Raw genomic sequence first — 27,085 nt, forward strand, 5'->3', positions numbered from 1 at the left:
TGTATATTTAACTCTAAATGTTGCCAAGCCCATGAATTCTAATGTCTTAATGTGCTTTAAAGTGTTTGTATTTTCTAGGCGTATGGTCGAATTTCTTTACTGAAATCTAAGATCTTGATTTGTTGCATTGTTCTACAGGTTGCCCTATCTACCTTTGCTGTTTATGTGCTGGTCGATGAACGAAATGTGCTCGATGCTCAAAAAGCTTTTGTGTCGCTGGCGCTCTTTAACATCCTGCGGTTTCCTCTCAACATGCTCCCAATGGTCATCAGTAGTATGGTGCAGGTCAGTGGTCCAGGATTCCTATTCTCTGTAATAGATCATCGACAACAAAAATATAATGGTTTGGTAAATATTCTTAACAAGAAAGTTTCTACAATCAGGAAACAAATAAAGAACTTTCATTTTTTTATTTGATGTTAGTTTTATTCTCACTTTTAACAGTAGTGCTATTCATATTTATGAATATTTTAAATAAATCTGAATTATGTCTCGTCTTTAAGATTTATACAACCAAAGATGAAGACATTTCACTTGCCAAATATTTGTTTTTTTCTTGTAACTAAATATGAACGTTTAACTAAAGCAGACATGAATTTTGCTGAGTGTGTTTATACAGTCTGTAGCTAACAAAGTAAACGTCATTTGATCCTTTCTAATATATATATATATATATATTTATGCCTGTTCAAACCAAGATGTCAAAATCAACACACACGGATTTTATCAACCTGATTGTATACCATTATGTTCTCTGACATGGTAATAAAATGTAAATGTCAATCAATCAGATATTCTGCCTCTATCATATAATTATTACTGAATTAAACGTCTTTCTCTTCCGTCTGCAGGCTAGTGTGTCCTTAAAGCGGTTTCGAGTGTTTCTGTCACATGAAGAGCTACAGGAGGACAATGTGGAGCACAAACCTGTTCCAGCTCGTGAGTTTCATCAATTTATCATCCTCAGTTTAAACCTTCATTTCCTGCTTTTCCCCATCAACTGATTTCTATATTTGTTTTAGATCAGCATAGCATCTTAATAGTGGATGGTGTTTTTAGCTGGTCCAGATCGGAATTACCAACACTCAAGAGGTGTGTATGTACATTTTGCTTCCAATGGTAATGTTCTAAATGTTTTTCTTACCACTCCCTGAAGAGCTTCAAGTATTATTGCTCCTCCTAGAGTCACAATAGCCATTATTTATCAACTAATCTATTTGTCCCCTGAGACAGTTTTCTTTTTAGACATGTTTATTAGGTTTTTTAAAGGCAGGCATACACTGTGTGTTTTTTGGCCGATTTTGAGCCGATTTTCGACTCGTGCGTCTATTTTGTTGGGATTGCGCAAGGCTCTGCTAGATTGTGTGCCGTGCATCGTGTAGTATACATGGGGTCAGGAGAAGAGATGAACGCCTCATGAGCTATCATATGGTCGTAAGAAAATCAAACATGTTTGAAATCCAGTCGCTCCTCGTGAGGGTTTCTCACAGTTGATGCAGGGCCACGGACCGGCTTACCGTAAACGCTCACACTGCACATACGCAAACACCGTAGGACCGCTGTAAAATTGACGGACTGTACTGCCCACGTCTGTGCAGCCAGTTCCTGGTCCATCACATCGCCGTCTTTTCTTTTTAAAACTCTTTTTGCTGAGATTTGCAAGTATCTCTCCAATTCCGGGTTTTTCTTATTCGTCTGTTTTAATGGCGACGCTTCAGAGTTCTTCTTCTTCTTCTAATTTGTACGTTGCATTTCTGGAAACAAGATCCCGACGTTGTCGTGTATGAACGTACAGTTTGAGCACTCAGATCGTGTCAGAGTGTAGGTCCGTACAGTGTGAGAACATGCATCATGATATGCGCACATTCGGGCTCTGCACCTGAGTACAACGATTCAAAAAATCACACAGTGTTTCCCAGCCTTAAGGGGAAGTTCATTGGTGTCTCGTATCAGACAGGAGCTTATTATGTGAGTCAGTCTCTTCCTAGATAAACATACCCATAATGCCTCTGGGGGCATTTTTGTGCCTCCAGAGGCAATCATGGGGGTTTATTTAAAAAAAAAAAGTGTCTATAGTCTGATGAAAGCCTGAATGATATTTTTCAAAGACATTTAATTGTATTATTTTCCTTCATCTACTTACCTGCAGTAATCTGGTTTTGTGTCCGTGTGTGTGAAGGCTGAATGTGTGTATTCCAGAGAAAACACTGGTTGCAGTGGTGGGACATGTGGGCTCTGGAAAATCCTCTTTGCTATCAGCGCTGCTGGGAGAAATGGACAAACTGGAAGGAGCTGTGACTGTCAAGGTATCTCATTTCACTCGCACTTTATCTAAATACGTTACTGGTATAACTTTCAGTTCTTACTAGTAACATAGCTTAAGTCTACTAGTACACCAAACTAGTAACACCAAATTGTCTATTAATAGAGGATTTTGCTTAGTAAGGTCTACTCATGCACTTGTGCGCCAGAAACCTTTACTGGTAAAACCAAATAGTTCCACTTGTACGCTTCAAATTTCACTCATAGTACTTGTGGACTGTTTTTGTCTACGAGTAGTACTAATAAAGCCTAAAGATTCACTAATGGTACTAGAAAACCTTTTGCAAATGAAGTAGGAGGGATTAGGACCAGGAGTTAAAAGGAGTATTTTAATACAAAATACGATTAAAAAAAATCTACCATTATAGGCGATATAGTAATTTTCTATATGGCCAAAACAGAAATCACGATATGTCTAGACTGGATATATTGCCCAGACCTATGGATATCACATTTATGTTTAAACAACTTTCCATGCGAAGGAGGCCCTGACCATACCAGTAGGGGCCACCACTTGGCCCTTATACCAAATTTAATTTCTTAACCGATTAAAAACTGCAGCTTTATGTGAGAGTTTTTAAAACTAATGATGACTTTTCAAATCAAATATAGTTTGCAGCAGGAATGGGGTAAATTACAATTGTAATTGCCTAATTGATAATTAATTACAATTATGACATCATTGTTCCGGTAATGTTGTAATTGAAACAAATCTGTTTGTGTTGTAATCAAACTTGAATTGTATTTGAGTTCAGATAATCGACTTTGTAATTGTAATTGGCATGTAAAACCTTTAAAAACAACTTAATCAAATGAAAAACTGGAGAACCATGTTACAGTTCTATGGCATATACACATGTAGTTATTGCAATTATTAAAATAAGTTTCATTCAAGTTCTGTCAGTTTTTTTGAGGATCATTTTACCATTTTTAAAATAATTTAAAACTAGGGGTATACTGACAGAAAAAAGGCTCAGATACCCACAATAAAATATAAATACCAATATTTTCATGGATAAGGAAGGTAACCAAGAAAAGCAAAACAAATTGGATGATAGATATAGGTTTTTTACAGTATATACAGCTGATTTAAGACATGGGTCAAAACTGACCCATTTTCATTAGAGATGCTAACAGAGAGCTAACACAAGAAAAAGGTTTAGTTTAATAGGGTTATTTATTAAAGGCTCAGTAATCAGGAATTTGAAAATGTAATTGAACCAACCCTGGTTTGCAGTATACTGTTTGTTACCCAAGCTTACAGAAACATGATGTAATTCCCCTTTTTCAAGCTTTGAAATGTGACCACAGAAGCTTGTTTACAGGGTTCCGTGGCCTACGTCCCCCAGCAGGCCTGGATTCAGAATTCCACTCTCAAAAACAACATCATGTTTGGTCAGGAGAGGAGAGAGGCCTGGTATCAGCGTGTGGTGGAGGCATGTGCCCTGCAGCCTGACCTGGAGATGCTTCCAGCTGGAGATGACACTGAGATCGGAGAGAAGGTCACTTAAGAACTACACACTACAACGTACATGGGCAACTAGCGGACCTTGGTTTGAGTGTGTGCAGCCCCCAACATGAACATAGAAGTTGACAAAAAATATACAAAACATCAAAAATTTACTAAATTACTCCCAAAAGGACTACAAAACACATAAAAATAACAACAATATAAAATACACAAGTAGTTATAAAACATAAAATACACAAATCGACAACTAAAATGAACAAAAATAACAGAACAATATGAAAAAAACCAACATAAATCACTTAAAAGAAGATATAAATATACAAAATGATTCCCAAAACTACAGAAAGTCATTATTCTAAATGCTGACATGAATGTTGATCATGTGATCCAAGCATCTTCCTTCCTGCTTTTCTTTCCCCCCCCCCCCGAAGAACATAAACTGAGTTCTAACAAAGTGTAGTGCTCCCACAGCTTAAACCAGGGTTTTTCAACCTTGGGGTTGTGACCCCATGTGGGGTCATCTGAAATTGAATTGGGGTCGCCTGGAATGTGTTAAAACTAATGAGTGATTACAAATATATTTTCAATTTTTTTTTTTAAACTATTATTCCTTCAAATTAGCTGTACAGCTGTATTCTACTTTGACTTATTCAAATATGTGCCAAGTTCAAATGAAATGCTGTATTAAAAAATATATGTATGTGCACTAATCCTGGCTAATATGTATTTGTTACACTGTTTAACAATCATGATAAACAACTAATTCTGGAAAAAAAATTCAATTGGAGTCACTGCCTTAGACAATTTTAGTCTTTTTTTTTTTTTGGTAAACCTTCGATACTGGTTCCTAACACTCTGCTCACTGTTGCATTCTTCTTTGGGTAACCATGACGACAGTTCAGTAGTTTAAGTAAGGGCTGCGGTGCTTCATTAAAATTAGTTCAGGCAGAGCATGGCCAAGAGCGAAAATGAGACCCAGCGACTCCAGTTTCACTAATTAATCAATTTATTGACTCAGATCATTTTTATCAACTCATTTTCTGAATCAGTTTAATGGAGAACTCATTTCAGGCCTGGAGGTCACCCACACTGGCTTTTTTCTGGCTCTTTTTATCCCGTTGATTGCAGCCAGTTGCTACCATGTTGACTCCATGGATGTCACTCGTGGTGATGTCACAGAATCTTGCAAAACCTCCATCTCAATGTGTTGCGAGAGTTTCACACTGACTGGGTCCAATGGATGGATGGATGGATAGATGGATGCTTTGTGTATCACAAAAGTTAAAATGGATGAAAGGGGAATATTCATTATCACATTTTCCATCTTGAAAGTACATTAAAAAATCATTACTTGAAGATGATAAAAAAAAAAAAACACTGACTACATTTAGTTACAGAATCTGATTTATTTTCGGTATCAAGCAGAGATTTAAACACTGGAGAATATGTCTAATCTGCAAATAAGAACACTTACTTTATTGTCATTAAGCAAATAACTTAAGAATTAAGTTATTTGAAAGATGATGTAAGCAATCTAAAAACTGGGGCGTCTTCTGTCCTTTGCACAGGGTGTGAATCTATCTGGAGGTCAGAAGCAGAGGGTGAGCCTGGCACGAGCCGTGTACTGTGACCGTGACACGTACCTGCTGGATGATCCGCTGTCTGCTGTTGATGCTCACGTAGGAAAACACATCTTTGATCGTGTCATTGGACCACAGGGACTGCTAAAGGACAAAGTAAGCAGGGTGCAAAACATTTATTAGCATTTATCAATGGTTTTATGCTCTGCTATTTGACTGTAATGTCATTTTTGGGCATTGATGCATTAGTTTTGTTTTTACACGTTCAAACTTGACTGAATTAGGTTTAAGCCATGCCTTAAGGAGCCAGATTCAAGCCATTTTCATTTTTTATGTGTTGTTTTTGTGTGAGGTATTTATTTTTTTTACCTCTGTTCATAACTGCATGATTGTCTTGTCTCTTTTCTTACAAGTGATAAAGTACTACCCATATATTGAAGGGGAGCATGTGTGTCTGTCTGTGTGTGTGTGTGTGTTCTTTATGTGTTTTATCATTGATGTATTAATATTGATTATCTGTGACTGTGTTTGGTGGGTGGGACTTAAAGCTAGGGTAGGCAATTTTCTCCAGATACACTTTTTAAGTTTTTGGTTGAAATTGTCTTGATGTCCTGACAGAAATTAAGATCTTATGTGCTCTGAAAAAATGGAAAAAAATGGAAAAAAAGAACCATTTTTTTTTTTAACCGATCATGTCTCCCTGCTCGTTCTCGATCCCTCGCATGCACAAGCTCACACTGAAAGCACGTCACCGCTCTGAGTTAAAACAGAGTTATTGGTCACGTTTTTTTTACATATATGATGGTAAAGTTTATTGTTTACTTCCTGCTGAATGAGACAATGAAGTTTCTACACAATACAAGCTGAGCTCCTCTTCTGCAGCAGCTGTGCACATGCATGTGAGTGAGACGGAGCACAGAGGGGAGGGGGGTAAAGGCGGAGCCATAAGGGAAGCTCTTCAAAATCAAGCTTTCGAAAATCACCTACCCTACATTTAATTGGCTCTTGTAATGGTGAAGGTTGCCGACCCCTGTCCTGGGTTTCTACAGGGACTTTAAAAGGAAATAACCTGACTAAACCTCTAATATTATATATGACCTTTGATAGAGCTTCCAATAAGAATCCACACTTGTATCCTGCCATTGATTTAATGCCTCAACATTTACCTGTTGATTTGAATTTGTAGGGTGTTCTTTTGCTGGAAAGCATTGCTTAATGAAAATATTAAAAGGTATTTGGAAAACTATCTTTTATTACTTTTAAATTGTTGCACGTTAAAAGAAAATTTGGCATAAAAGTGCATTGGTTTGATGTAGTGTTTTTAACTTTATGAATGTTTTATTTTATGCGGCTCTGAAAGGCCACAAGGGATTAAATGGATTTGAATGTCTTCCACCCTTTCCTGACTAATAACTATGATTCTGTGTATTTTTGCAGACTCGTATTCTGGTCACCCATGGTCTGAGCTACTTGTCCCAGGTCCACTTGATCCTCGTCATGTTGGATGGAGAGATCACAGAGGCTGGCTCTTACCAGCAGCTCATGGCCAAAGAAGGAGCCTTTGCTGAGTTAATACGAACGTATGCTGCTGTTGAACAAACTGACGACAAAGGTGACAACGGTAAGCATGTAGCACATGCAGGCATCAATGTTTATCGTTGCTTTAACATTAAAAAGGTTGAATTTAAGGTATGTTGTTTCCTTAGTGTCTGAGTCCGTGCCAAAGACTAAAGTTCTTAAAGAACTTGGAAATGACAGTATGCCTGCTAATATTAGGTAAGTGATTCAGTCTAAAAATGTCCACCTACTTTAAAAGAACAAGAACAGTGAAAGCATGTTTGACTGCTGCAGAACATTTTTATTCACTGCCACGACAAGCCACACCCATTACCAGCAAATAGGTTTAGGCATCAGTTTATCAATCAAACTGCTACGGATATTATTGGATGTATAATGTCTACATTTATTACATTTAAATACATATTTGTTTTTGTTTGAAATCGATTTTTGTCAAATGTAATAACAATGTAATTCCATTGCGATTTACATTTTATTTCAAATTTTTGGAATTACAGCGAAATTCCAAACACTGTTAATTATTTCTTTCTTTTTTTTTTTTTATCAGTTTTTAAGATAAAATTCTGATATTTTCCAAACATCATCTACAATGACTTTTAATTTAATGAACATTGAAAATGTATTTAGCAAGAATTTGCAAGTAAATGTTTACATTACCATTTACAGTCAAACATTTTGATGCACTGCAGGCTCGATTTGTGCTAAATCCTAAATGTGTATGAATGGTTAGTGTCGACACAGTTTGGTGTCAGTTGAGCAAAAACTTTTGGAGGGGATAGATTTAATAAGTTTTACAGTTTTTTTTATAAGAACAGACTTCATAATTTGAAATAGGTTTAAATGTAAAAAAAAACGATTCAGTGTTGGAGCTACACTTTGGTGAAAGTTGCAAATTTGTTGCACATTTGTTGGATTTTTGGCAAATTTTCAAAATTTTAAACTTTAAGCTTGCTGTAGCGCCACCTTTAGGACAGTTGGCCTGGAAAAAAAATGGTGATTGTTCACTTGTGGGAAGTAGAATTTCATCAGAAGAAGAACAACAAACAGGATAACAATAGGTTCCTGGCAGATTAGACTATACATGGCCCCTAATAACTAATAGAAACAACATTAAAAACATTAATAATAACCATCTAACAATAGAATATTGGTAACAATGGCAAATATTTCACAAACAATTATTTTGGATTCAATCATATTGTGATAACACTCTAGACATTTCACCATCATCAATACTGATCATAAGATGCTATTTTCCTAAATGTACATGTGAATGTGTATGTTTATGGGTTCAATGGTGGTGTAAGTGTGGTTGGCATAAAGACAAGACATCAAAACTCTTTTTTCTCTCTTTCTCTTTCTTTTACCCCTTTTCTCCTCTCCTTTCTTGTCATTCCTTTCTATTTTTCTTCAGTTTCCCTTGTATTTTATTACATTCTATTTCCTCCCAATCCTCTTCCTCTTCTTTCCTTTTCCTTTTTTAATTCCTCTCCATTCCCTTTTATTTCCAGTGGACATGTGTTCTGATAACAGGTTTTTCCAGCTGAAGATGTCTACGGAGACTTTTAAATTTGCAGTTAATGTTGATAGTTTTCTTGGTGAAACTGACTGTTAAGTATTTTATTATATTACTTTTATTCATGTTTGTGGTTGTCAAAGCAGAGAGAGAAAAAAAAACTCAGCAAATTGTTCAGACCCGAGATTATTTAAAGAGACATCCATCCATCCATCCATCTTCTCCCGCTTAGCCGTTTCCGGGTCGCGGGGGCAGCATCCTCAGTAGGGAGGCCCAGACTTCCCTCTCCCCGGCCACTTCCTCCAGCTCGTCCGGGGGGACCCCGAGACGTTCCCAGGCCAGCCGAGAGACATAGTCTCTCCAGCGTGTCCTGGGTCTTCCCCGGGGCCTCCTTCCGGAGGGACGTGCCCTGAACGCCGCACTAGGGAGGCGTTCAGGGGGCATCCTAATTAGGTGCCCGAGCCACCTCATCTGGCTCTTCTCGATGCGGAGGAGCAGCGACTCTACTTTGAGCCCCTCCCGAATGACTGAGCTTCTCACCCTATCTCTAAGGGAGAGCCCAGCCACCCTACGGAGGAAACTCATTTCGGCCGCTTGTACCCGTGATCTTGTTCTTTCGGTCATGACCCAAAGTTCATGACCATAGGTGAGGGTTGGAACGTAGACCGACCTGTAAATCGAGAGCTTTGCTTTTCGGCTCAGCTCCCTTTTCACAATGACGGACTGGTGCAGACTCTGCATCACTGCAGACGCCGCACCAATCCGCCTGTCGATCTCTCGCTCCATCCTTCCCTCACTCGTGAACAAGACCCCGAGGTACTTGAACTCCTCCACCTGGGGCAGAACCTCATCTCCAACCCGGAGAAGGCACTCCACCTTTTTCCGGTCGAGAACCATGGACTCGGATTTGGAGGTGCTGATTCTCATTCCGGCCGCTTCACACTCGGCTGCGAACCGATTCAGTGAGAGTTGAAGGTCACGGTATGTTGGAGCCAACAGGACCACATCATCTGCGAAAAGCAGTGATGCAATACTGAGGCCCCCGTACCGGACCCCCTCAACGCCCTGACTGCGCCTAGAAATTCTGTCCATAAAAGTTATGAACAGAATCGGTGACAAAGGGCAGCCCTGACGGAGTCCAACCCTCACCGGAAACGATTTCGACTTACTGCCGGCAATGCGGACCAGACTCTGACTCCGGTCATACAGGGAACGAACAGCTCCTATCAGGAGGTCCGATACCCCATACTCCCGGAGGACCCCCCACAGGAATCCCCGAGGGACACGGTCAAATGCCTTTTCCAAGTCCACAAAACACATGTGGACTGGTTGGGCAAATTCCCATGACCCCTCAAGGACCCTGCTGAGGGTGTAGAGCTGGTCCACAGTTCCACGGCCAGGACGAAAACCACATTGCTCCTCCTGAATCCGAGGTTCAACTATCCGGCGGACCCTCCTCTCCAGTACCCCTGAATAGACCTTACCGGGGAGGCTGAGGAGTGTGATCCCTCTATAATTGGAACACACCCTCCGGTCCCCCTTCTTAAAAAGGGGGACCACCACCCCAGTCTGCCAATCCAGAGGCACTGCCCCCGATGTCCACGCGATGTTGCAGAGTCGTGTCAGCCATGACAGCCCCACAACATCCAGGGCCTTGAGGAACTCCGGGCGGATCTCATCCACCCCCGGAGCCTTGCCACCGAGGAGCTTTTTAACCACCTCGGCAACCTCAGCCCCAGAGATAGAAGAGCCCACTCTCGGGTCCCTGGGCCCTGCTTCCTGATTGGAAGGCGTGTCGGTGGGATTGAGGAGGTCTTCGAAGTATTCCCCCCACCGATCCACAACGTCTCGAGTCGAGGTCAGCAGCGCACCATCCGCACCATACATAGTGTTGACGGTGCACTGCTTCCCCCTCCTGAGACGCCGGATAGTGGTCCAGAATCTCTTCGAAGCCGTCCGGAAGTCGTTCTCCATGGCCTCACCAAACTCCTCCCATGTCCGGGCTTTTGCCTCGGCGACCGCCGTGGCTGCGCTCCGCTTGGCCCGTCGGTACCTGTCTGCTGCCTCCGGAGTCCCACAGGCCAAAAAGGCCCGGTAGGACTCCTTCTTCAGCTTGACGGCATCCCTCACCCCCGGTGTCCACCAACGGGTTCGGGTATTGCCGCCACGACAGGCACCGACTACCTTGCGGCCACAGCACCGATCAGCCGCCTCAGCAACAGAGGCACGGAACATGGCCCACTCGGACTCAATGTCCCCCGCCTCCTCCGAGACATGGTTGAAGTTTTCCCGGAGGTGGGAGTTGAAGCTCCTTCTGACGGGAGACTCTGCCAGGCGTTCCCAGCAGACCCTCACTATACGTTTGGGTCTGCCAGGTCTAACCGGCATCCTCCCCCGCCATCGGAGCCAACTCACCACCAGGTGGTGATCAGTTGACAGCTCCGCCCCTCTCTTTACCCGAGTGTCCAAGACATGCGGCCGCAAGTCCGATGACACGACTACGAAGTCGATCATCGAACTGCGGCCTAGGGTGTCCTGGTGCCAAGTGCACATATGGACACCCTTATGCTTGAACATGGTGTTTGTTATGGACAATCTGTGGCGAGCACAGAAGTCCAACAACAAAACACCGCTCGGGTTCCGATCAGGGGGGCCGTTCCTCCCAATCACGCCCCTCCAGGTCTCACTGTCGCTGCCAACGTGAGCGTTGAAGTCCCCCAGCAGAACGAGGGAATCCCCAGAAGGAGCACTCTCCAGTACTCCCTCTAAGGAATCCAAGAAGGGTGGATACTCTGAGCTGCTGTTTGGCCCATAGGCACAAACAACAGTCAGGATCCGTCCCCCCACCCGAAGGCGGAGGGAGGCTACCCTCTCGTCCACCGGGGTAAACTCCAACGTACAGGCACTAAGTTGGGGGGCAAGAAGTATAGCCACCCCGGCCCGGCGCCTCTCACCATTGGCGACTCCAGAGTAGAAGAGAGTCCAACCCCTGTCGAGAAGGCTGGTTCCAGAGCCCTTGTTATGTGTCGAGGCGAGACCGACTATATCTAGTCCGAACTTCTCCACCTCGCACACAAGCTCAGGCTCCTTCCCCGCCAGAGAGGTGACATTCCACGTCCCTAACGCTAGCTTCTGTAGCCGGGGATCAGATCGCCAAGGCCCCCGCCCTGGACGACTGCCCGATCCACACTGCACCGGCCTCGTATGATCCCTCCTGCGGGTGGTGGGCCTACGGGAGGGCGGGCCCACGTCGTCCTTTCGGGCTCTGCCCGGCCGGGGCCCGTGGGCAAAGCCCCGGCCACCAGGCGCTCGCACTCGAGCCCCAACCCCGGGCCTGGCTCCAAGGTGGGGCCCCGGTAGCGCCAATCCGGGCGACGTGAACTTCCTTTGATTTTTATTTTTCATACATGGCTATCGAACCGCTCTTAGTCGGACCCGTCACCTGGGACCTGTTTGCCTTGGGAGACCCTACCAGGGACATTAAGCCCCCGACAACATAGCTCCCAGGATCATTCGGGTACTCAAACCCCTCCACCACGTTAAGGTGGCGGTTCATGGAGGAGTTTTAAAGAGACAAGACTCACCAAATGTTTCTGAGACGCTCTGAATCAGGCATTTAGTAACAATTAAACCAACCGTAAGACAAATAAACAGGAGCAGAAGAAGTCATTGTTGTAATAGCTGAACACAGCTTCACCCTAACTGCTCCTTTGCAGATGTTTGACTTTGATGAGTTATCTATTCATTTTATGTAAACAGATCTCCATCTGACAGTTGTGAATCAAACTTGCACCATAATGCCAAGGAGGCTAAAGAGCTTTACAAAAAGCCAAAGAACACTGAGGTGGGGAAGCTCACAGAGGGGGACAAAGCCAGCACTGGAAAGGTTTGGACACGTTTTAACAACTTGTACAGGTACATCTAAAAAAAAAATTAGAATATCATGAAAATATTGTTTTGTCACTCATTTTAGAAAGTGAAACTCACATATGATATAGTCTAATTCCACATAGAGGGAAATTTTTCAAGCCTTTATTTCTTGAAATGTTGATGATTAAGGCTTACAAGGAATGAAAATCCAAAATTCAGTGTCTCAGAAAATTTGAACATTACATAAAATGAATTAAGATACTTTAAACATGTTCATTTCCGTGCACTCATTACTTGGTTAGGCCTCCAACCACCTCATTGATGCAGTAATTCATGCAAAAGGAGGCCCAACCAAGCCAGTCAATCTAATTTTTTTTTTTTAGATGTACCTGTTTAATACACTGCTGAAAAAATGTTGTGTGTTAATTAGAAATTAGACAGCATTCAAGGTATCCAATGCAGGGAACATTTGTGTTGAGATTGATTAACTGAGCTACAGTGGCTCTAATTATTTAGAGTGGTTCATGTTCCAATAAATACTGTATATTTAAAGCTAATAAAGAAACAAAACCAAGTTTAGTTTACCATTTTTTTTGACCCGTGACATCACCTAATGCAAATTACAGAAGTACATTTACTTCTAGGGGTGGGACGATAATCTAATCAGATACAGAATGAGATGTTTGGTTCATAAGATCGACACGATACAATATTTTGGAAAGGGGGAAAAAAATGTGTACATTTATTTTTTTTAAATTTAATTGACTTCAAGTTTCTAATTAAAATAAACCAAATAAATATGAATTTTCCTTTTAAAAGTGCAAACACTGCCAGACTGACAATTCCTGCTAGTGTGAAACAATATACTGTACAGAATCTTCATCATGACATCTTTTAAAAAAAAAAAAACATCCACGCAGTCTAGACCAGACTGGATAAGATAAGATTATCTTTATTAGTCCCACAAGGTGACATTTGCACAGTTTCAACAAATAGATAAAATAAAATAAAACAGCATTAAAAAAAAATAGAAGACATATACACACATGGATCTGTACACAGTACAGAGAGTAAGAGGGAAGACACATGGCAAGAAAGGACATTGCCTAATAAAACAGAATATGAACACAGAATAATAATAATATTAATAATAAATAAAGAAAATTACAAATTAGACATCAAAAGTACAAAAAAACCCACCAAACCACATAAAAAAACACTCAAAATGAGAGAGAGATATAAAAGGACAAAGAAATTTGCAAAACAAGAACAAAACAACAAATGCACATAAAAATGACAAAACAAAAAAATTACTTAACAACAAAAAAATTACTTAACAACAAAAATACTTAGGACGACAACAAATATGCACAAAATGAGTGAAATGATCGGATTGCTCATTATTTTAAATGCTCACATGAATGTTATTAATATTGCCCTTGGATCAGATACACTCACATTTACAGTATGTGTCCCCTGCTTTCATAACAATTGCCCATGTCCGATCTACACCATAGACTGTTTGTGGTTCACACTCACTTCCTTAGCTGACCTGTGGGGGCAGCAGCTGCTAGAAGAACAACAACGATGAAGGGTAGAGGGAGTCGACATGTGGGGAATCAAAATCAGTGCTGGTGTCACTGATGAAATAGGTTCTGCAAAGCAGATGACTGAGTAGTTTTCTTGTTAGTGGTGCATTTTAAATCAAGATCTTTAGAAAACTGTTAGTTTTAGGGTTTTTTCAGGTCAACTTTTCTTCCAGTTTTGTAATATTTGCCATTCCTTTTTCAGGTCAAATTGTCAACGTTCGCAGCCTATGTGAAAGCCATTGGAGTACTTCTGTCCTGCCTCAGCCTATTGCTGATGTTCATCCATCATTTTCTTTCCCTGTTTTCAAACTACTGGCTAAGCAAGTGGACCGATGATCCCACTGTAAATGGCACACAGCCCAACAGCCAAATGAGACTCGGGGTGTACGGCATTCTTGGTATTTCTCAGGGTAAGAAGTACCATTGTTTTTATTACAACTCAAACTAGACGTGTTAACCAGTTTCTCCAGGATCTTACTACAATGTTTTAGTACTACCAATGATAGCCCTATTATTAAAAAGATAAAAACGTGCTGTTTTCATGGGTGTAAGAACAAGCTGAGACGTAGCTTTACATGTTTATTCTGAAACAGCTACATTTATTAGGGTGAAATGTGTAATAGTCTCCTTTTTTCACAAAGAAAAACAGTGAAGTGTGAACCATTTAGGCTTCAAAGATTTGGGCTTTGTTAAAGGAAATTCTGCTTTTACCCCAAAAATGTGAATTATTTAAGATTAACTTTGTCCATTAAAGTTATAAATCACTAACTAAAGTAGCTAATTTATAGGTTTAGGAAATTCCAGTGTCAATATGAGAGAACTGCAGACTAAATTTGAACCTTAATGATTCAAATCTGTTCAGACGCAAACTGTTGCTCTTTTACATTCAGCTGCTGAGGCACAGCAGTCTTTACTGAAGAAAAGAGCAGCTCTCTATTGATAAATATTATTATTAATTACAGTATTGTCCCATTATTCCTGTTGTTATTGACTGAGTGGAAGTGTTGTTTACAGGCTTTTGTAGATTCACTCACAGTCAAAGAAAACGGCTGCAGACTCGGTCATCAGAGTTGAAGTGAGACGTGATATATAGACACTACAGCTGTCAGTGCTTAAGGAGCAGATGTTAGTGCCATATAGAGACTACTTTCCTCTTGTTGAAAAATTATAAGCTCCACCCACCTCTGTCTATAATCCTCCTCCACATTAATAGCACAGCAGTTTATAGCTCAAATCTAGCGATAGCCTTTGTAACTTTGTGTTTAGTTTGTTTGGAGCCCTCCAGTAGTTCTATTAACACCGGGGTGCTTTGTTCTGCAACTGTTTTTAACTGCTGGCCCTCAATAGATGGGTTTCTGTTCAGGATGTAACGATTCACTCAACTCCCGATACGATTTGATTCACGATACTGGGTTCACGGTGCGATTATCTCACGATTTATTTTACAAAATGGGACTGTAGACAAATGATGACTGAAAAATATTTCTTTATTTTTTTTGAAAATACTGTACTATTTTCCTTTTACTTTTCATTGTCAAAAGAATCCTTTGATAAACTATTCAAAACAATGCAATTTAACTAAAAATCAAATCTTGAATAAAATAAATAAAGGAATAATACAAATGAAGAAGAAGCCTATTCATTTAAATTCTGGTTCAATATTAAACAAAGCAAAACTGCATAATAGTTTTTTTTCTTTTTAAAAGTGCAACTGAAAATGTATTTTGTGCCTTAACCATTGGACTTAAAAAAAATAACAGTCATTGCATTGTATTCATGTCAGATATTTGTTTGGACCAGCAGAGGGCACTGGTAACCCAGTGGTCGGTTGGCATGTAGTTATTCTAGCAGTGAGGAAGAGATGCTATGTGCTAGCAGACAGAGCTAATAGAAAAATGTGACTTTTACAGATATTCATGTAATATTACAGATATTCTTTCGGTGCTATACGGGTAAGGAATCATTTATGAACATGTTTAATAGTAGAAGGCGGCCAGAAAGAAAGTAGTAGCAGATTCTGCCCGCCGCTTACACTGCTGGACAAGAGAAGAGATAAATATATATATATATATAGCGCCCTCTGCTGTTTAAAAAAACTACTGCGATTCAATTTTCAGAATATTGATGTGAACCGTGATACCTTTAAATCGATTTTTAACTGCCTTACGATTAATCGTTACATCCCTAGTTTCTGTGCAACTTCATCGCAGATCTGCACGCACAGCCAGGGGGCAGAAAGCAGGACATTTGGCATTGTTCACAAGTAGAGTGAAGCAACAATAGAGCATGTCCAGGAGTTATTGTGCTGTTCATGGCACAAACCAGCAAAAGGATGGCTGGAAATTGTATATTATCCCAAAGGAATCTCATGGTCCCATAGACCAAAGAGCAGGAATCTGAACCCATATCTTAAAACTTCTTAAGTTTTGCTCATGACCACAAAATAAGTAATTATACACATGTAAAGATGTATATAGATGCAAATTGTCCTTTGTGTACACACTGGGCTTCTCTTTTTGATATCTGTATTATATGTCAGGCTGTGTCGTAGCTGGACATTTGGACAAGTCTGACATCCATTGGTCACTGGGAATATTCTAGGGGGCAGCTAATTTCTCACCAGAAATGAAGACCAGTTTCTTGAGCTAAACAGTGTAGTCTGAGCTGCTTAGGCTGTGTATATGATTGGTCAGATCCATCTCTGTCCCAGAGCTAGCTAACGAGCTATCAGACTTGTAGTGTAACGTTATATTTACAGTGACGTTGGCTGGCAAACCTTTTTTATTTTTTTTTAAATGTTGGCACGCTGTAAAGTAGCCTCATCGTAAACATTTTTACTTTGACTTTGTTAGCATTCACTTACGTTACCAGCATGCTCCTGATATTGAAGACATTCAAAACCACCTGGTAGGTTGAGTGAAACAGTGGACATATCAGCGAGTGTTTTTTCTGATTTATGAGGCAATTGAAGAGAATAATTTTTCTATGAAATTGCATTTTCTTACAATTCAGACACAGCGAACGCACAAACAATACAACATTTACATTGTACTCAGTTCACTCCGAAGCAGGCTTTGGCCCCCTGGGTGTGTGCACACTTAATATTGTTACACAAGATACGGTACCGTCTATATTTGCAAGGTTGATTAATTCAATGTTTGTGACTTTTTTTTAATATATGAAATGTATTTATGATTTAATTGTCTTTTCTATCTCTGTATATGTAATAATGTTGGAGCTTTTTCGTAGTTAAAATCTAATTGCTGTCTTGTATCTGTTCCGTATAGGTGTTGCAGTCTTTGTATACTCCCTCTCCATGTCCATTGGGGGTATTTTGGCATCTCGTAGCCTTCACCAGTCTATGCTGTTCAATGTGCTACGGTCACCCATGTCTTTCTTTGAGCGAACGCCCAGTGGTAACCTCGTCAATCGTTTTTCTAAGGAGATGGACACCATTGACACTGTGATTCCCAGTATTCTTAAGATGTTCATGGGCTCCATGTTCAACGTCATCGGCTCTTGTTTGATAATCCTCATAGCCACACCGTTGGTAGCCGTCGTCATTCCTTTTTTCGGTCTACTCTATTTATTTGTGCAGGTAAGTTGAAGGAGAACAAAATGCTTGACACGAGTTACTGCCTAGTACAGTGTTTTCCAAACTTTATTACCCCATGTCAGGGTCAGGGTCAGTTATAAATGTAATCATATAATTGATAGTTAATTACATTGATGGTGTAGTTATAATTGTAATTTCAAAAATCTGTTGTTATCGTATTCTAAATTAGATTGTAATTGAGTTTAGATAATTGACTTTGTAATTGTAATTGCCATGAAAATTCTATAAAAAAATGTATTATAATTTAATGCCAAACTGGGGAACCATGTTACAGTTCTATGTACAGTTCTACACATATGTAGTTAAAAATTATTAAAATATGTTTCATATCAAGCTTTACCACATCTTACCATTTAAAAAAAAATATTAGAACCTATATTTTCATTGATTAGGAAGCCTAACAAGGTAACCAATAGATAGGAAACAAATTAGATGATGGATATTTGTTTTTAGTGTATTTTACAGCTGATTTAAGACCCATTATCAAAAGAGATGCTAACACAAAGGAAGGTTCACTGTAATCGGAATTGAATTGTAATTGAACATAGGTTATTTAAAACATAATTGTAACTCAAAAATGTAATGGACCCCAACCCTGCCCCATGTACCCCATAGCCTTTATTTCTTATCGCAAGTACCCCTTAGCTTATGTTATAAATCGTTTTTTTTGTGTCTGCAGGCTAAACCCTTTCCTGTGTCTCATCCAACATTAACCTTGAATTTAGGGCTTTTTATTTATTCATTTCTGATGTTTTAGAAGTTGAACTTTTTTTTGGTGTATTTGAAAAATGTTATTATCATATAATATTATTAAAAAAACAATTATTGATGGATGAAAAAAAGTCTGTGCATGTAAAAAAAAAAAAAAAAAAAAAGCGATAATGTGAAGAAATAAACCACCATTCAATGCAATTGAAAAGCTATTTTAACATTTTTCACCACCTTGCAGTGATTGATATTAAATGTATCATTTTGTCTGTGTTCAGAGGTTTTATGTAGCCACTTCTCGCCAGCTGAAGCGTCTTGAGTCCGTCAGCCGCTCTCCCATCTACTCTCACTTCAATGAAACACTGCTCGGCACTTCTGTCATCCGAGCCTTTGGTGAACAGGAGCGTTTCATTAGTGAAAGTGACCAGCGGGTGGATCACAATCAGAAAGCCTACTATCCCAGTATTGTAGCAAACAGGTTAGTGATACTGTTGCTGATCAATAATATCATTGCATACAAAAAATGTCCCCACAGAAATGTACCGGTGTTTATTTTATTTTGAAGTAGCAGGCTCACCCTATGGTTTTCAAGGGAATGATGTCACTGTGTGCAGGTGGCTGGCAATTCGATTGGAGTTTGTGGGAAACTGCATTGTGTCGTCTGCTGCTCTGTTTGCTGTCATAGCCAGAGAGAACCTCAGTCCTGGCATCATGGGGCTGTCCATTTCCTACGCTCTGCAGGTAAATGACCAATTCTATCGCTTCACTCAGGGCCAGAGGCAGATTCAAGTGACTCTGAGCAATTCAAGCTGCTGGACGCAAATTTTTTTAATCAGAGAAAGACATAGTGTAGGCCTCATGGATCAATAAATCTAACATCACTTGCTCAAGAAAAAAAAGATGTGAAACAGTTAAACTTCTGCTCAAACGTTTGGTTTGATCTCCACTGTAAACACTCCCTTGATGGCATTTTCAGAAACATTTCTCACAATGCATTGTGGGATGTGGAGTCCTGTAGACGGATGCACAGAAGTGTTTTTACTTCTTTTACAAGTGACTTCCAAACACATTTCTGCCGTTTTCACCAGTGTAAATTTTTATAGATACAGTTTTCGGTGACTACATTATTTTGAGTGACAGTAACTAGACTATGACTAATTTAAAAAAAATACACGTGAATGAAAACTATATCAATATATAGATATTTAAATCAAGAATAAATACTAAATACTAAAATACTAAAAACTATTTTTTTCCACATGGGATGAAATCCAATCAGAACTCATATGATCATGTTGTTTTATGTATTATGTAATATTAATATCATCCCATAACAGGTTGATCAATAATAAGTGAATAAACTCTCAAGCTTTATTTTTTAGTCGACTATAATTGTAACAGATTTAGTCGACTAAAATCTTAATGTCATTTAGTTGACTAAAACCAGACTATAACTAAAATAGTCCTGATGACAAAATTTTGACTAAAACTAAGGTGCATTTTAGTCCAAAGACAATGACTAAAACTAAATCAAATTAAAGCTGGTTTTCACACACAAAAAGTTGTGGCCAAACAATGGCAGATGTTTATTTTGAGGTTTGCATAGTAAGATCTGAATCCGGCTGAAATTGAACGTCTCATGGATGAAGGTGATATCACTGGGAACAAATGAGAACAAAAACGGTGACGAAACACACTCTGCTTGTTGCTTAGAATTGCCTCATTTTGGCCATGACCATTGCTGCGCAGCTTCTATTACTGTATTCGGTACTGTATAAATGAGGGAGAATTGATTTGCATGGATGAATGAGCATAAGTGCGATTCTTTGCTTTTATTTTAGCCGTAATAATAGATAAACAAACTTCCTTCTTACAGCTCAAACTCATTCATTTATTGGTTAACTGGGGTGTATCTTAGTTAGCTGTAGGAGTTAATGTGTTTTTTATGTAAATAAATAAAAATGCCTTTTATTTACAGGGGACGCATACACCAAGAAATGAAAACAGAACAATAATAGCAGCAACAGTACAAAGATTAAAACAGACAGTGCAGCTATGGTCTGAGGTAGTGGGCATGTGTAATGTATTGGGCTTTGTGAAGCTCCTCAGTATAATACTGTGTTTGAGGCTTTTATTGAATATAATATTGAAATCAGACAAATTTCAAGTTTCTTTTTAACGCTTTTCCATTCAGCATCTTTTGACTTTATTATTATATTCACACAAGTTCAACAAGTTGTAATCCTGCTGTATTTGTTGAATGTGTAGCTGACGGCCTCGCTTACCTGGCTGGTGAGGATGTCGTCGGATGTGGAAACCAACATTGTGGCTGTGGAGAGAGTCAGAGAATACAGTGACACGGAGAAGGAGGTAAAAGCACCAACATTTTTTATCCCAATGATTAATCATGGTCTCTATCTATTGTGTACTAATTGTTAAACTATTAAGCAGGCTTTATTACATTGTGGATCCTAAGTTTTCCAGATTATTACCAAGAAACAGTAAATAACATCTAAATATTGATCTTCTGTAAGGACCCATCAGAGCATTAACACAGGAAACAACAATCGCTGTGGTATATTTTTGTGGTTGTATTGGATATTGTTTTTGTGTGTTGTTGGTTTTTTTTTTTTGTCATTTTGTGTGTTATTGTTTTTATTTTGTGTGTTTTTGTTCTTTTGTGGTTTTTTTTGTCATTGGTTTGTATTATTCTGTGTTCATTATGTGCATTTTTGGTGTGATTTTTTTGTCATCTGTTTTGTGTTTTTTTGAGTCATTTTGTGTGTTTTTGTTGTTCTTTGGTGTGCTTTTGTCATTGTTTTGTATATTTGTGTTTTTTACTTTGCTTGTGTTTTGTACTTTCATTGACAATTTGTGTTTTTGTTGTCGTTTACTTTTCTGTGTCATTTTGTTGGATTTTTCGTGATTTTTTTTTTTTTTAAGTAAATGTTGGTGTCTTACTGTTAATTTGATGTGCATTTTCTTTGGGGCCCACACAGAATATGTGAGGGCCGCATTTGGCCCCCGGGCCATCAGTTTCCCATTTCTGCTGTACAGAGAGTTATGGTGACGAATAATGGAGGGGTGCTTATTGGAGCTTTGTGAAATGTTTTGTAATGGTCTTGGACTGGAACATGTTGTGTGCTCATAGGCAGAGTGGAGGCACCAGGCGTACAACCCTCCCCCACGTTGGCCTACAGATGGTAACATAGAGTTCAGAAATTTTGGCCTGCGCTATCGCCCTGATCTGGATCTAGTCATCCGTAATGTCACACTGAAAATCGATGGAGGAGAGAAGGTATGCATTGTTTAGGATTATTCTGTAGTTTAACATTGTTTACCATTGTTTGGAATGGCTGTGTCCTGTTCTCACCTTTCAGGTCGGAATTGTTGGGCGCACTGGTGCCGGGAAGTCTTCCCTCACTCTGGGATTGTTTCGGATCATCGAGGCAGCTGAGGGCCACATCTTTATCGATGGAGTCGATATTGCTAAAGTTGGCCTCCATGACCTTCGCTCCAGAGTCACCATTATACCCCAGGTCAGCAGAAAACTGGCCACAAACGATAGCTGAGTTTCCGTTACCCTTGGAAATGTGTAAAATCTAAAAAGCGCAATAAAAACTGGTAATGAAAGCGCACACATTTCGAAAAAAAAACTCAAATATTGCAAAAATGTTTTTACGCTTTAATGAGGAGATATTTCAGACGTTTCGATATTGATATGTGTCGCAAAAGCGCTATGAAAACACCTTTTTAGCAAATACACGTCACAGGACGTGACGTACCTGGTCACATGACCACTACTCTCCGAGTAAACATGACACAGTACGTGTAGACAGAAGAGTAGACCGGAACATTTCTTAAAAACATACTTAAAAACTTGCGAGGCTCCTGCCCAAAACAACCTTCAATGGGAACACGTTCAAAGTGCAATTATACTTTGTCGTCATTAGAAATATTTTTATTTTGCGAAAACCTGTAATGGAAACCCAGCTAGTGATGAATACTAAGATGAAACCAGTGTGACGTGATGAACTGATGCCACTTTTCTTTTTACACAGGATCCTCTGCTGTTTTCAGGCTCTCTGAGGATGAACTTGGATCCGTTTGACTCGTACTCTGATGAAGACATTTGGTTGGCTTTGGAATTGTCCCATCTCAAGAGTTTTGTGTCCAGCCTTCCAGATCAACTCAGCCATGAATGTAGTGAAGGAGGAGACAACCTCAGGTATTAGAAGATCTGGACACACAACCATGTACTATGAATCAAATGCTATTTTATCTGTGAGTTCTGCCATTCGTAATGTGGCGTTCACTTCTAAATGATGAGTTGTACGGTCCTTTAAGCAGTTAAACAATCTCCAACCAAAGAAATTAATGTACTGGAATATTTTAAAGCTGCAGGAGACAAAGTTTTATCAGATAAAGACAGTGTAGGCCTCTTAGAGCAATATATCTAAGATAATTTGCTAAAAAAAGATGATAAATGTTTAAATTATCACTCGAAAATGTGTTTTGATCTCCACTGTAAACACTCTCTTATTTACAGTTTGGTGCATTGCATTGTGGGATGTGGAGTCCAGTAGACGGATGCATAGAAGTGTTTTTACTTCATTCTTTACGTGATTTTTTGTTTTTCTTTTCCAGACAAGGAGAACAGTGATTGGTTGACTCCATTTTTGTTCTAGATTGTTCCCAGTATTCCCAGTGATATCACCTCACTCCAGCAAAAATTCATTTTCGACACTATTATGGTTTTTCCATGTAATACATGTGATCACTTTTGACTTTACACACACAAGCATACTTACGGTATATATACTGTACACCCCCATTGTATTACACCTCATCCACATTCACTCACCTGCATATGCTGCCATGCTTTTACTTGTTTACTTTGTTTCATGCTATATTTTCATGTATATTTGTGTCTGTTGTTTACATGTGCATGCGTTGCAGAGTGCCTCTTGACCAGGTCATGTTTGTAAATGAGAACTGGTTCTCAAACATTTTTACTTGGTAAAATAAAGGTCAAATAAATAAAATAAATATACTCCATTGTTTTTGCCACAACTTTCAGTGAAAACACCAGAAATGAGTTGAAAAGCCACTGCAAGAAATCACATTATTTATGCTGGCTTGAATCTTATCCAATTTATCCAACTCCTGACCAGGTTAGACGTTCAGCCTAATTTACCATGTTGATTTACCCCGGTAAGAAGTTAACCAGCGTCGTAGTACAGGACACACCAAATAATTTTCAAAAAGAAATAAGGTCGGTCTTAGTGCTGTAGCACTACCATCTGACAACAGATTTTAAATGATGACTTGTCATCTTTCACTAATCATTCTCATGTAATCGGGACATTCTGTTTCCTCTTGCTTTCTTCACAGTGTGGGCCAGCGACAGCTGCTTTGTCTGGCCCGAGCTTTGCTGAGGAAGACTAAAATTCTGGTTCTTGATGAAGCCACAGCAGCTGTGGATATGGAGACGGACAACCTGATCCAGTCTACTATTCGCTCACAGTTTGAGGGCTGTACGGTGCTCACGATTGCTCATCGACTCAACACCATCATGGACTACACAAGGTATACAAAAATACAATAACACACAGTGACACTTACTGTGGAACCGTAGCTTCTGTATTTGTATCAATAGTTGTATCATCCCTAGTTTCTATTTCTCCTTCTGTGTCATCCCAGTATTCAGGATGACACACTGTGGACTCATAAAAAGCTTAGTTTTATTACAATAGTTGTTACTGCATTACCCGGAGGAAGATCCTTCTCATAAACACTCCTCCTTATGCTCAGTCAGTCACTCGCATCTTTTTGGTTCTCCTAAAGACATTCCTGTGTTCCTGCATGCTTCTCTTAATGAGGTTCAGTCACAATAAACACAAAATGAAATGGGAAGTGATTAAAAAGTTAACACTAAAAACTTTCTTGACACTGCAGTGTAACTTCTTAGCGCATACTTTATGAGCATTTTTTTTTTTTTCTTGCAAAGATTCATTTTCTTGCATATTTGTGGTGCCACCATCTGTCCCTGAATGAAAACATTTTCATGTTTCCAAATCTGTTATCAGTGTTCAATTTTCTAAAATATTAAATTATGAAAATGTTTTAAAAAAAAAAAGAAATTATGGATATGTTTATTTTTTTTTTAAAGATAGCACAGCTATAATGTTTGTGTGAAAGCACACAGGCATATCATTATCAGGAATTATCTCAGCGTACTTGGAAAAAAATTGAACAAAAATGAAGTAAAAGCACTAATCTCTGAGGCCTACACTGTGTCTTTATCAAAGTATCGTCTCCAGCCGCTAAACAGAAAGAGATTGTGATGACATGTTGGTTTCCTCGAAAATCAAGTGCAGAAGATCATCTGTCATTATCTTTAACAGCATGAACATATCGTATTTTTTTTAGGGTTTTGGTGTTGGAGAAAGGTGAAGTGGTAGAGTTTGACTCTCCATCCAGCCTCATTGGACAGAGAGGATCCTTCTACAAGATGGCCAAAGATTCTGGGCTTGCCTGAAGTGTAAGGATGGTCCTCCGAGCCCCTCCCAGCTCTTCAGGCTCACACTGAAACCCTACTCTGGTTTAAACGTGGATCTTGGCGTCCGTTGTTTTAAAAAGAGCGTGTGGGGTGCTCTTTTTGGAATTGATCAAACCCAAACCTAATGGACATGTTGGGGGTGAAGAATATCATTTGGTGAATTTAAGTTCACAATTTGTATTTATAGTACACAACAGAACTCTTCATTGTGAAGTTTGTAAACCATGTAAATGGTGAAATAAACCTTAAATCTAAATTTGAAAAAATCTGGAGCGATTCCTTTTAGCCGTAGCATCTACTGTTTGTTATTCTCAGCCTTTCAGATTAGCCCCCCACTTATTTCATTTTTTTTACTATTTTTCTCTTAAATTCAGTTAATTAATTTGGCAATTGTCTGTGTCCACCATCTTTAGAGGCGAACATGCATGGATGACTGTGCTTGCCTTTGCATGGCCATGTGCTTTATTATTACATTTTATCATCCAAGTACTACAAGTAAACTGATAGTCTACTCTTGTTAGTGGAGAGTGTAGACTATGATACTAGACATGGCCAACTGGCCACCTGGGGGCCAAATGCGACCCTAAAGAAAATCCCCCCAAATAATGTAACTCGACATTAGAAGTAAGATGAAGCCTGCCAGAATAAACCAAATGACTGCAAAAAAGCACAAATTGGCAACAAAAATCTAGATAATAGAAGAATACACAAAATATCAACAAGAACACACAATAACAAACACACATAACTAAAAAACACAAAAAATTCTCACAGATGGAAAGTTAAAAACTCAAACAACACAGACAAACAACAAAACACACTTTGGTCTTTCCTGTAATAATGATGAGAATATTATTCTAAATATAAACATAAATGTTAATAACAAAGCCCTCTGATGAGACAATGACAGGTTTGTGGTCTCACTGTGATACAATTAATCAAACCTTCCATTTCGTCAGACATGCTCATCACACCCCCTCTTTGAACAGGGTTTGAGTACCCTAATGGCCCCAGGAGCTATGTTGCAACTTCTCTACCGAGGCAGTTGCCTAGGTACGGTCTCCCATGGCAAAATGGTGCTGGGGAAAGGGGAAGAGTTAAAAAAAACAAAAAAAAAAAAAAAAGCCGTTCAGATAACCCCATGAAGAGAAATCGGTATCTGGTGGACCCTGTCTGGAGGGCCACCTGGGCCCCTCCCCGGAACAAGGCCAGGGATGGGCTTTTTGCTGACCTGGAAGCTCAAGAGTATCCACCCTTCTTGGATTCTTCAGAGGGAATACTGGAGAAGGCTCTTTCTGGGGATTCCCTCCTTCTGCTGGCACACTGCAACGCTCACGTTGGCAACGACAGTGAGATCTGGAGTGGCGTGATTGGGAGGAACACCACCCAATCTCAACCCAAGCAGTGTTTTGTTATTGGTCTTTTGTGGTCATCAGAGATTGTCCATGACAAACATCATGTTCAAGCATAAGGGTGTCCATATGTGCACTTGGCACCAGGACACCCTAGGCCGCAGTTTGAAGATCAACTTTGTAGTCGTGTCTTGGGACTTGCGGCCTCATGTCTTGGACACACGGGTGAAGAGAGGGGTGAAGCTGTCATCACCACCTAGTGGTGAGTTGGCTTTGATGGCAGGGGAAGATGCCGGTCAGACCTGGCAGGCCCAAACGTTTTGTAAGGGTCTGTTAGTTCCAACTCTATGAGAAGTTTGTCCATGTCTCAGGGGAGGTGGAGGATATTGAGTCAGAGTGCACCCTCTTTCATGAATCTGTTGTTCAGACAGGCGAAAGATACTGTGGCCGTAAGGTAGTCAGTGCCTGTCATGGCGGCAACACTCGAACCCACTGGTGGACACCGGTGGTACGAGTGCTATCGGGCCCTCTTGGCCTGTGAGACTCCGGAGGCAGCAGGCAGGTACCAATGGGCCAAGCAGAGTGCAGCCACAATGGTCGCCAAAGCAAAAACCCATGAGATAAGTTTGGTGATGCCACGGAGAACGAGTTCCAGACGGCTTTGAAGAGAATACTTTGAAGACCTCCTCAACGCACTGACACGCCTTCCGGTGAGGAAGCAGAGCCTGGGGATCCTGGAGTGGACTCCTATCTCTGGAGCTGTGGTTAAAAAGTTCCTCGGTGGCAAGGCTTCAGAAGTGGATGAGATCCGCCCGCAGTTCCCGAAGGCCCTGGATGTTGTTTGGCTGTCATGGTTGACACGAAAATGCAACATTGGTTGGCAGTGCTTCTGGACTGGCTGACCAGGGTTGGTGGTCCCTC

At 40.0% G+C, this 27,085-nt stretch overlaps 1 protein-coding gene across 1 annotated transcript in view; it reads left to right on the forward strand.

The window, feature by feature from the left end:
- Positions 1-25,078, forward strand: part of LOC114468479 (multidrug resistance-associated protein 1-like) — a 46,529-nt gene extending 21,451 nt beyond the window's left edge. Inside the window, exons 13-31 of the mRNA XM_028455406.1 lie at positions 139-285; positions 852-939; positions 1,023-1,092; positions 2,180-2,306; positions 3,648-3,824; positions 5,362-5,529; positions 6,811-6,994; positions 7,080-7,149; positions 12,227-12,353; positions 14,129-14,336; positions 17,214-17,524; positions 18,529-18,728; positions 18,865-18,991; positions 20,519-20,620; positions 21,402-21,548; positions 21,631-21,789; positions 22,312-22,478; positions 23,645-23,839; positions 24,683-25,078. Of these exons, the coding sequence (XP_028311207.1) occupies positions 139-285; positions 852-939; positions 1,023-1,092; positions 2,180-2,306; positions 3,648-3,824; positions 5,362-5,529; positions 6,811-6,994; positions 7,080-7,149; positions 12,227-12,353; positions 14,129-14,336; positions 17,214-17,524; positions 18,529-18,728; positions 18,865-18,991; positions 20,519-20,620; positions 21,402-21,548; positions 21,631-21,789; positions 22,312-22,478; positions 23,645-23,839; positions 24,683-24,791 (2,883 nt within the window). The 3' untranslated portion in view covers positions 24,792-25,078. The remainder of the gene's footprint in view (positions 1-138; positions 286-851; positions 940-1,022; positions 1,093-2,179; positions 2,307-3,647; positions 3,825-5,361; positions 5,530-6,810; positions 6,995-7,079; positions 7,150-12,226; positions 12,354-14,128; positions 14,337-17,213; positions 17,525-18,528; positions 18,729-18,864; positions 18,992-20,518; positions 20,621-21,401; positions 21,549-21,630; positions 21,790-22,311; positions 22,479-23,644; positions 23,840-24,682) is intronic.
- Positions 25,079-27,085: the final 2,007 nt, after the last annotated feature.

This window comes from Gouania willdenowi, chromosome 8, assembly GCF_900634775.1.
Source record: "Gouania willdenowi chromosome 8, fGouWil2.1, whole genome shotgun sequence".
NCBI classification, from domain to species: domain Eukaryota; kingdom Metazoa; phylum Chordata; class Actinopteri; order Blenniiformes; family Gobiesocidae; genus Gouania; species Gouania willdenowi.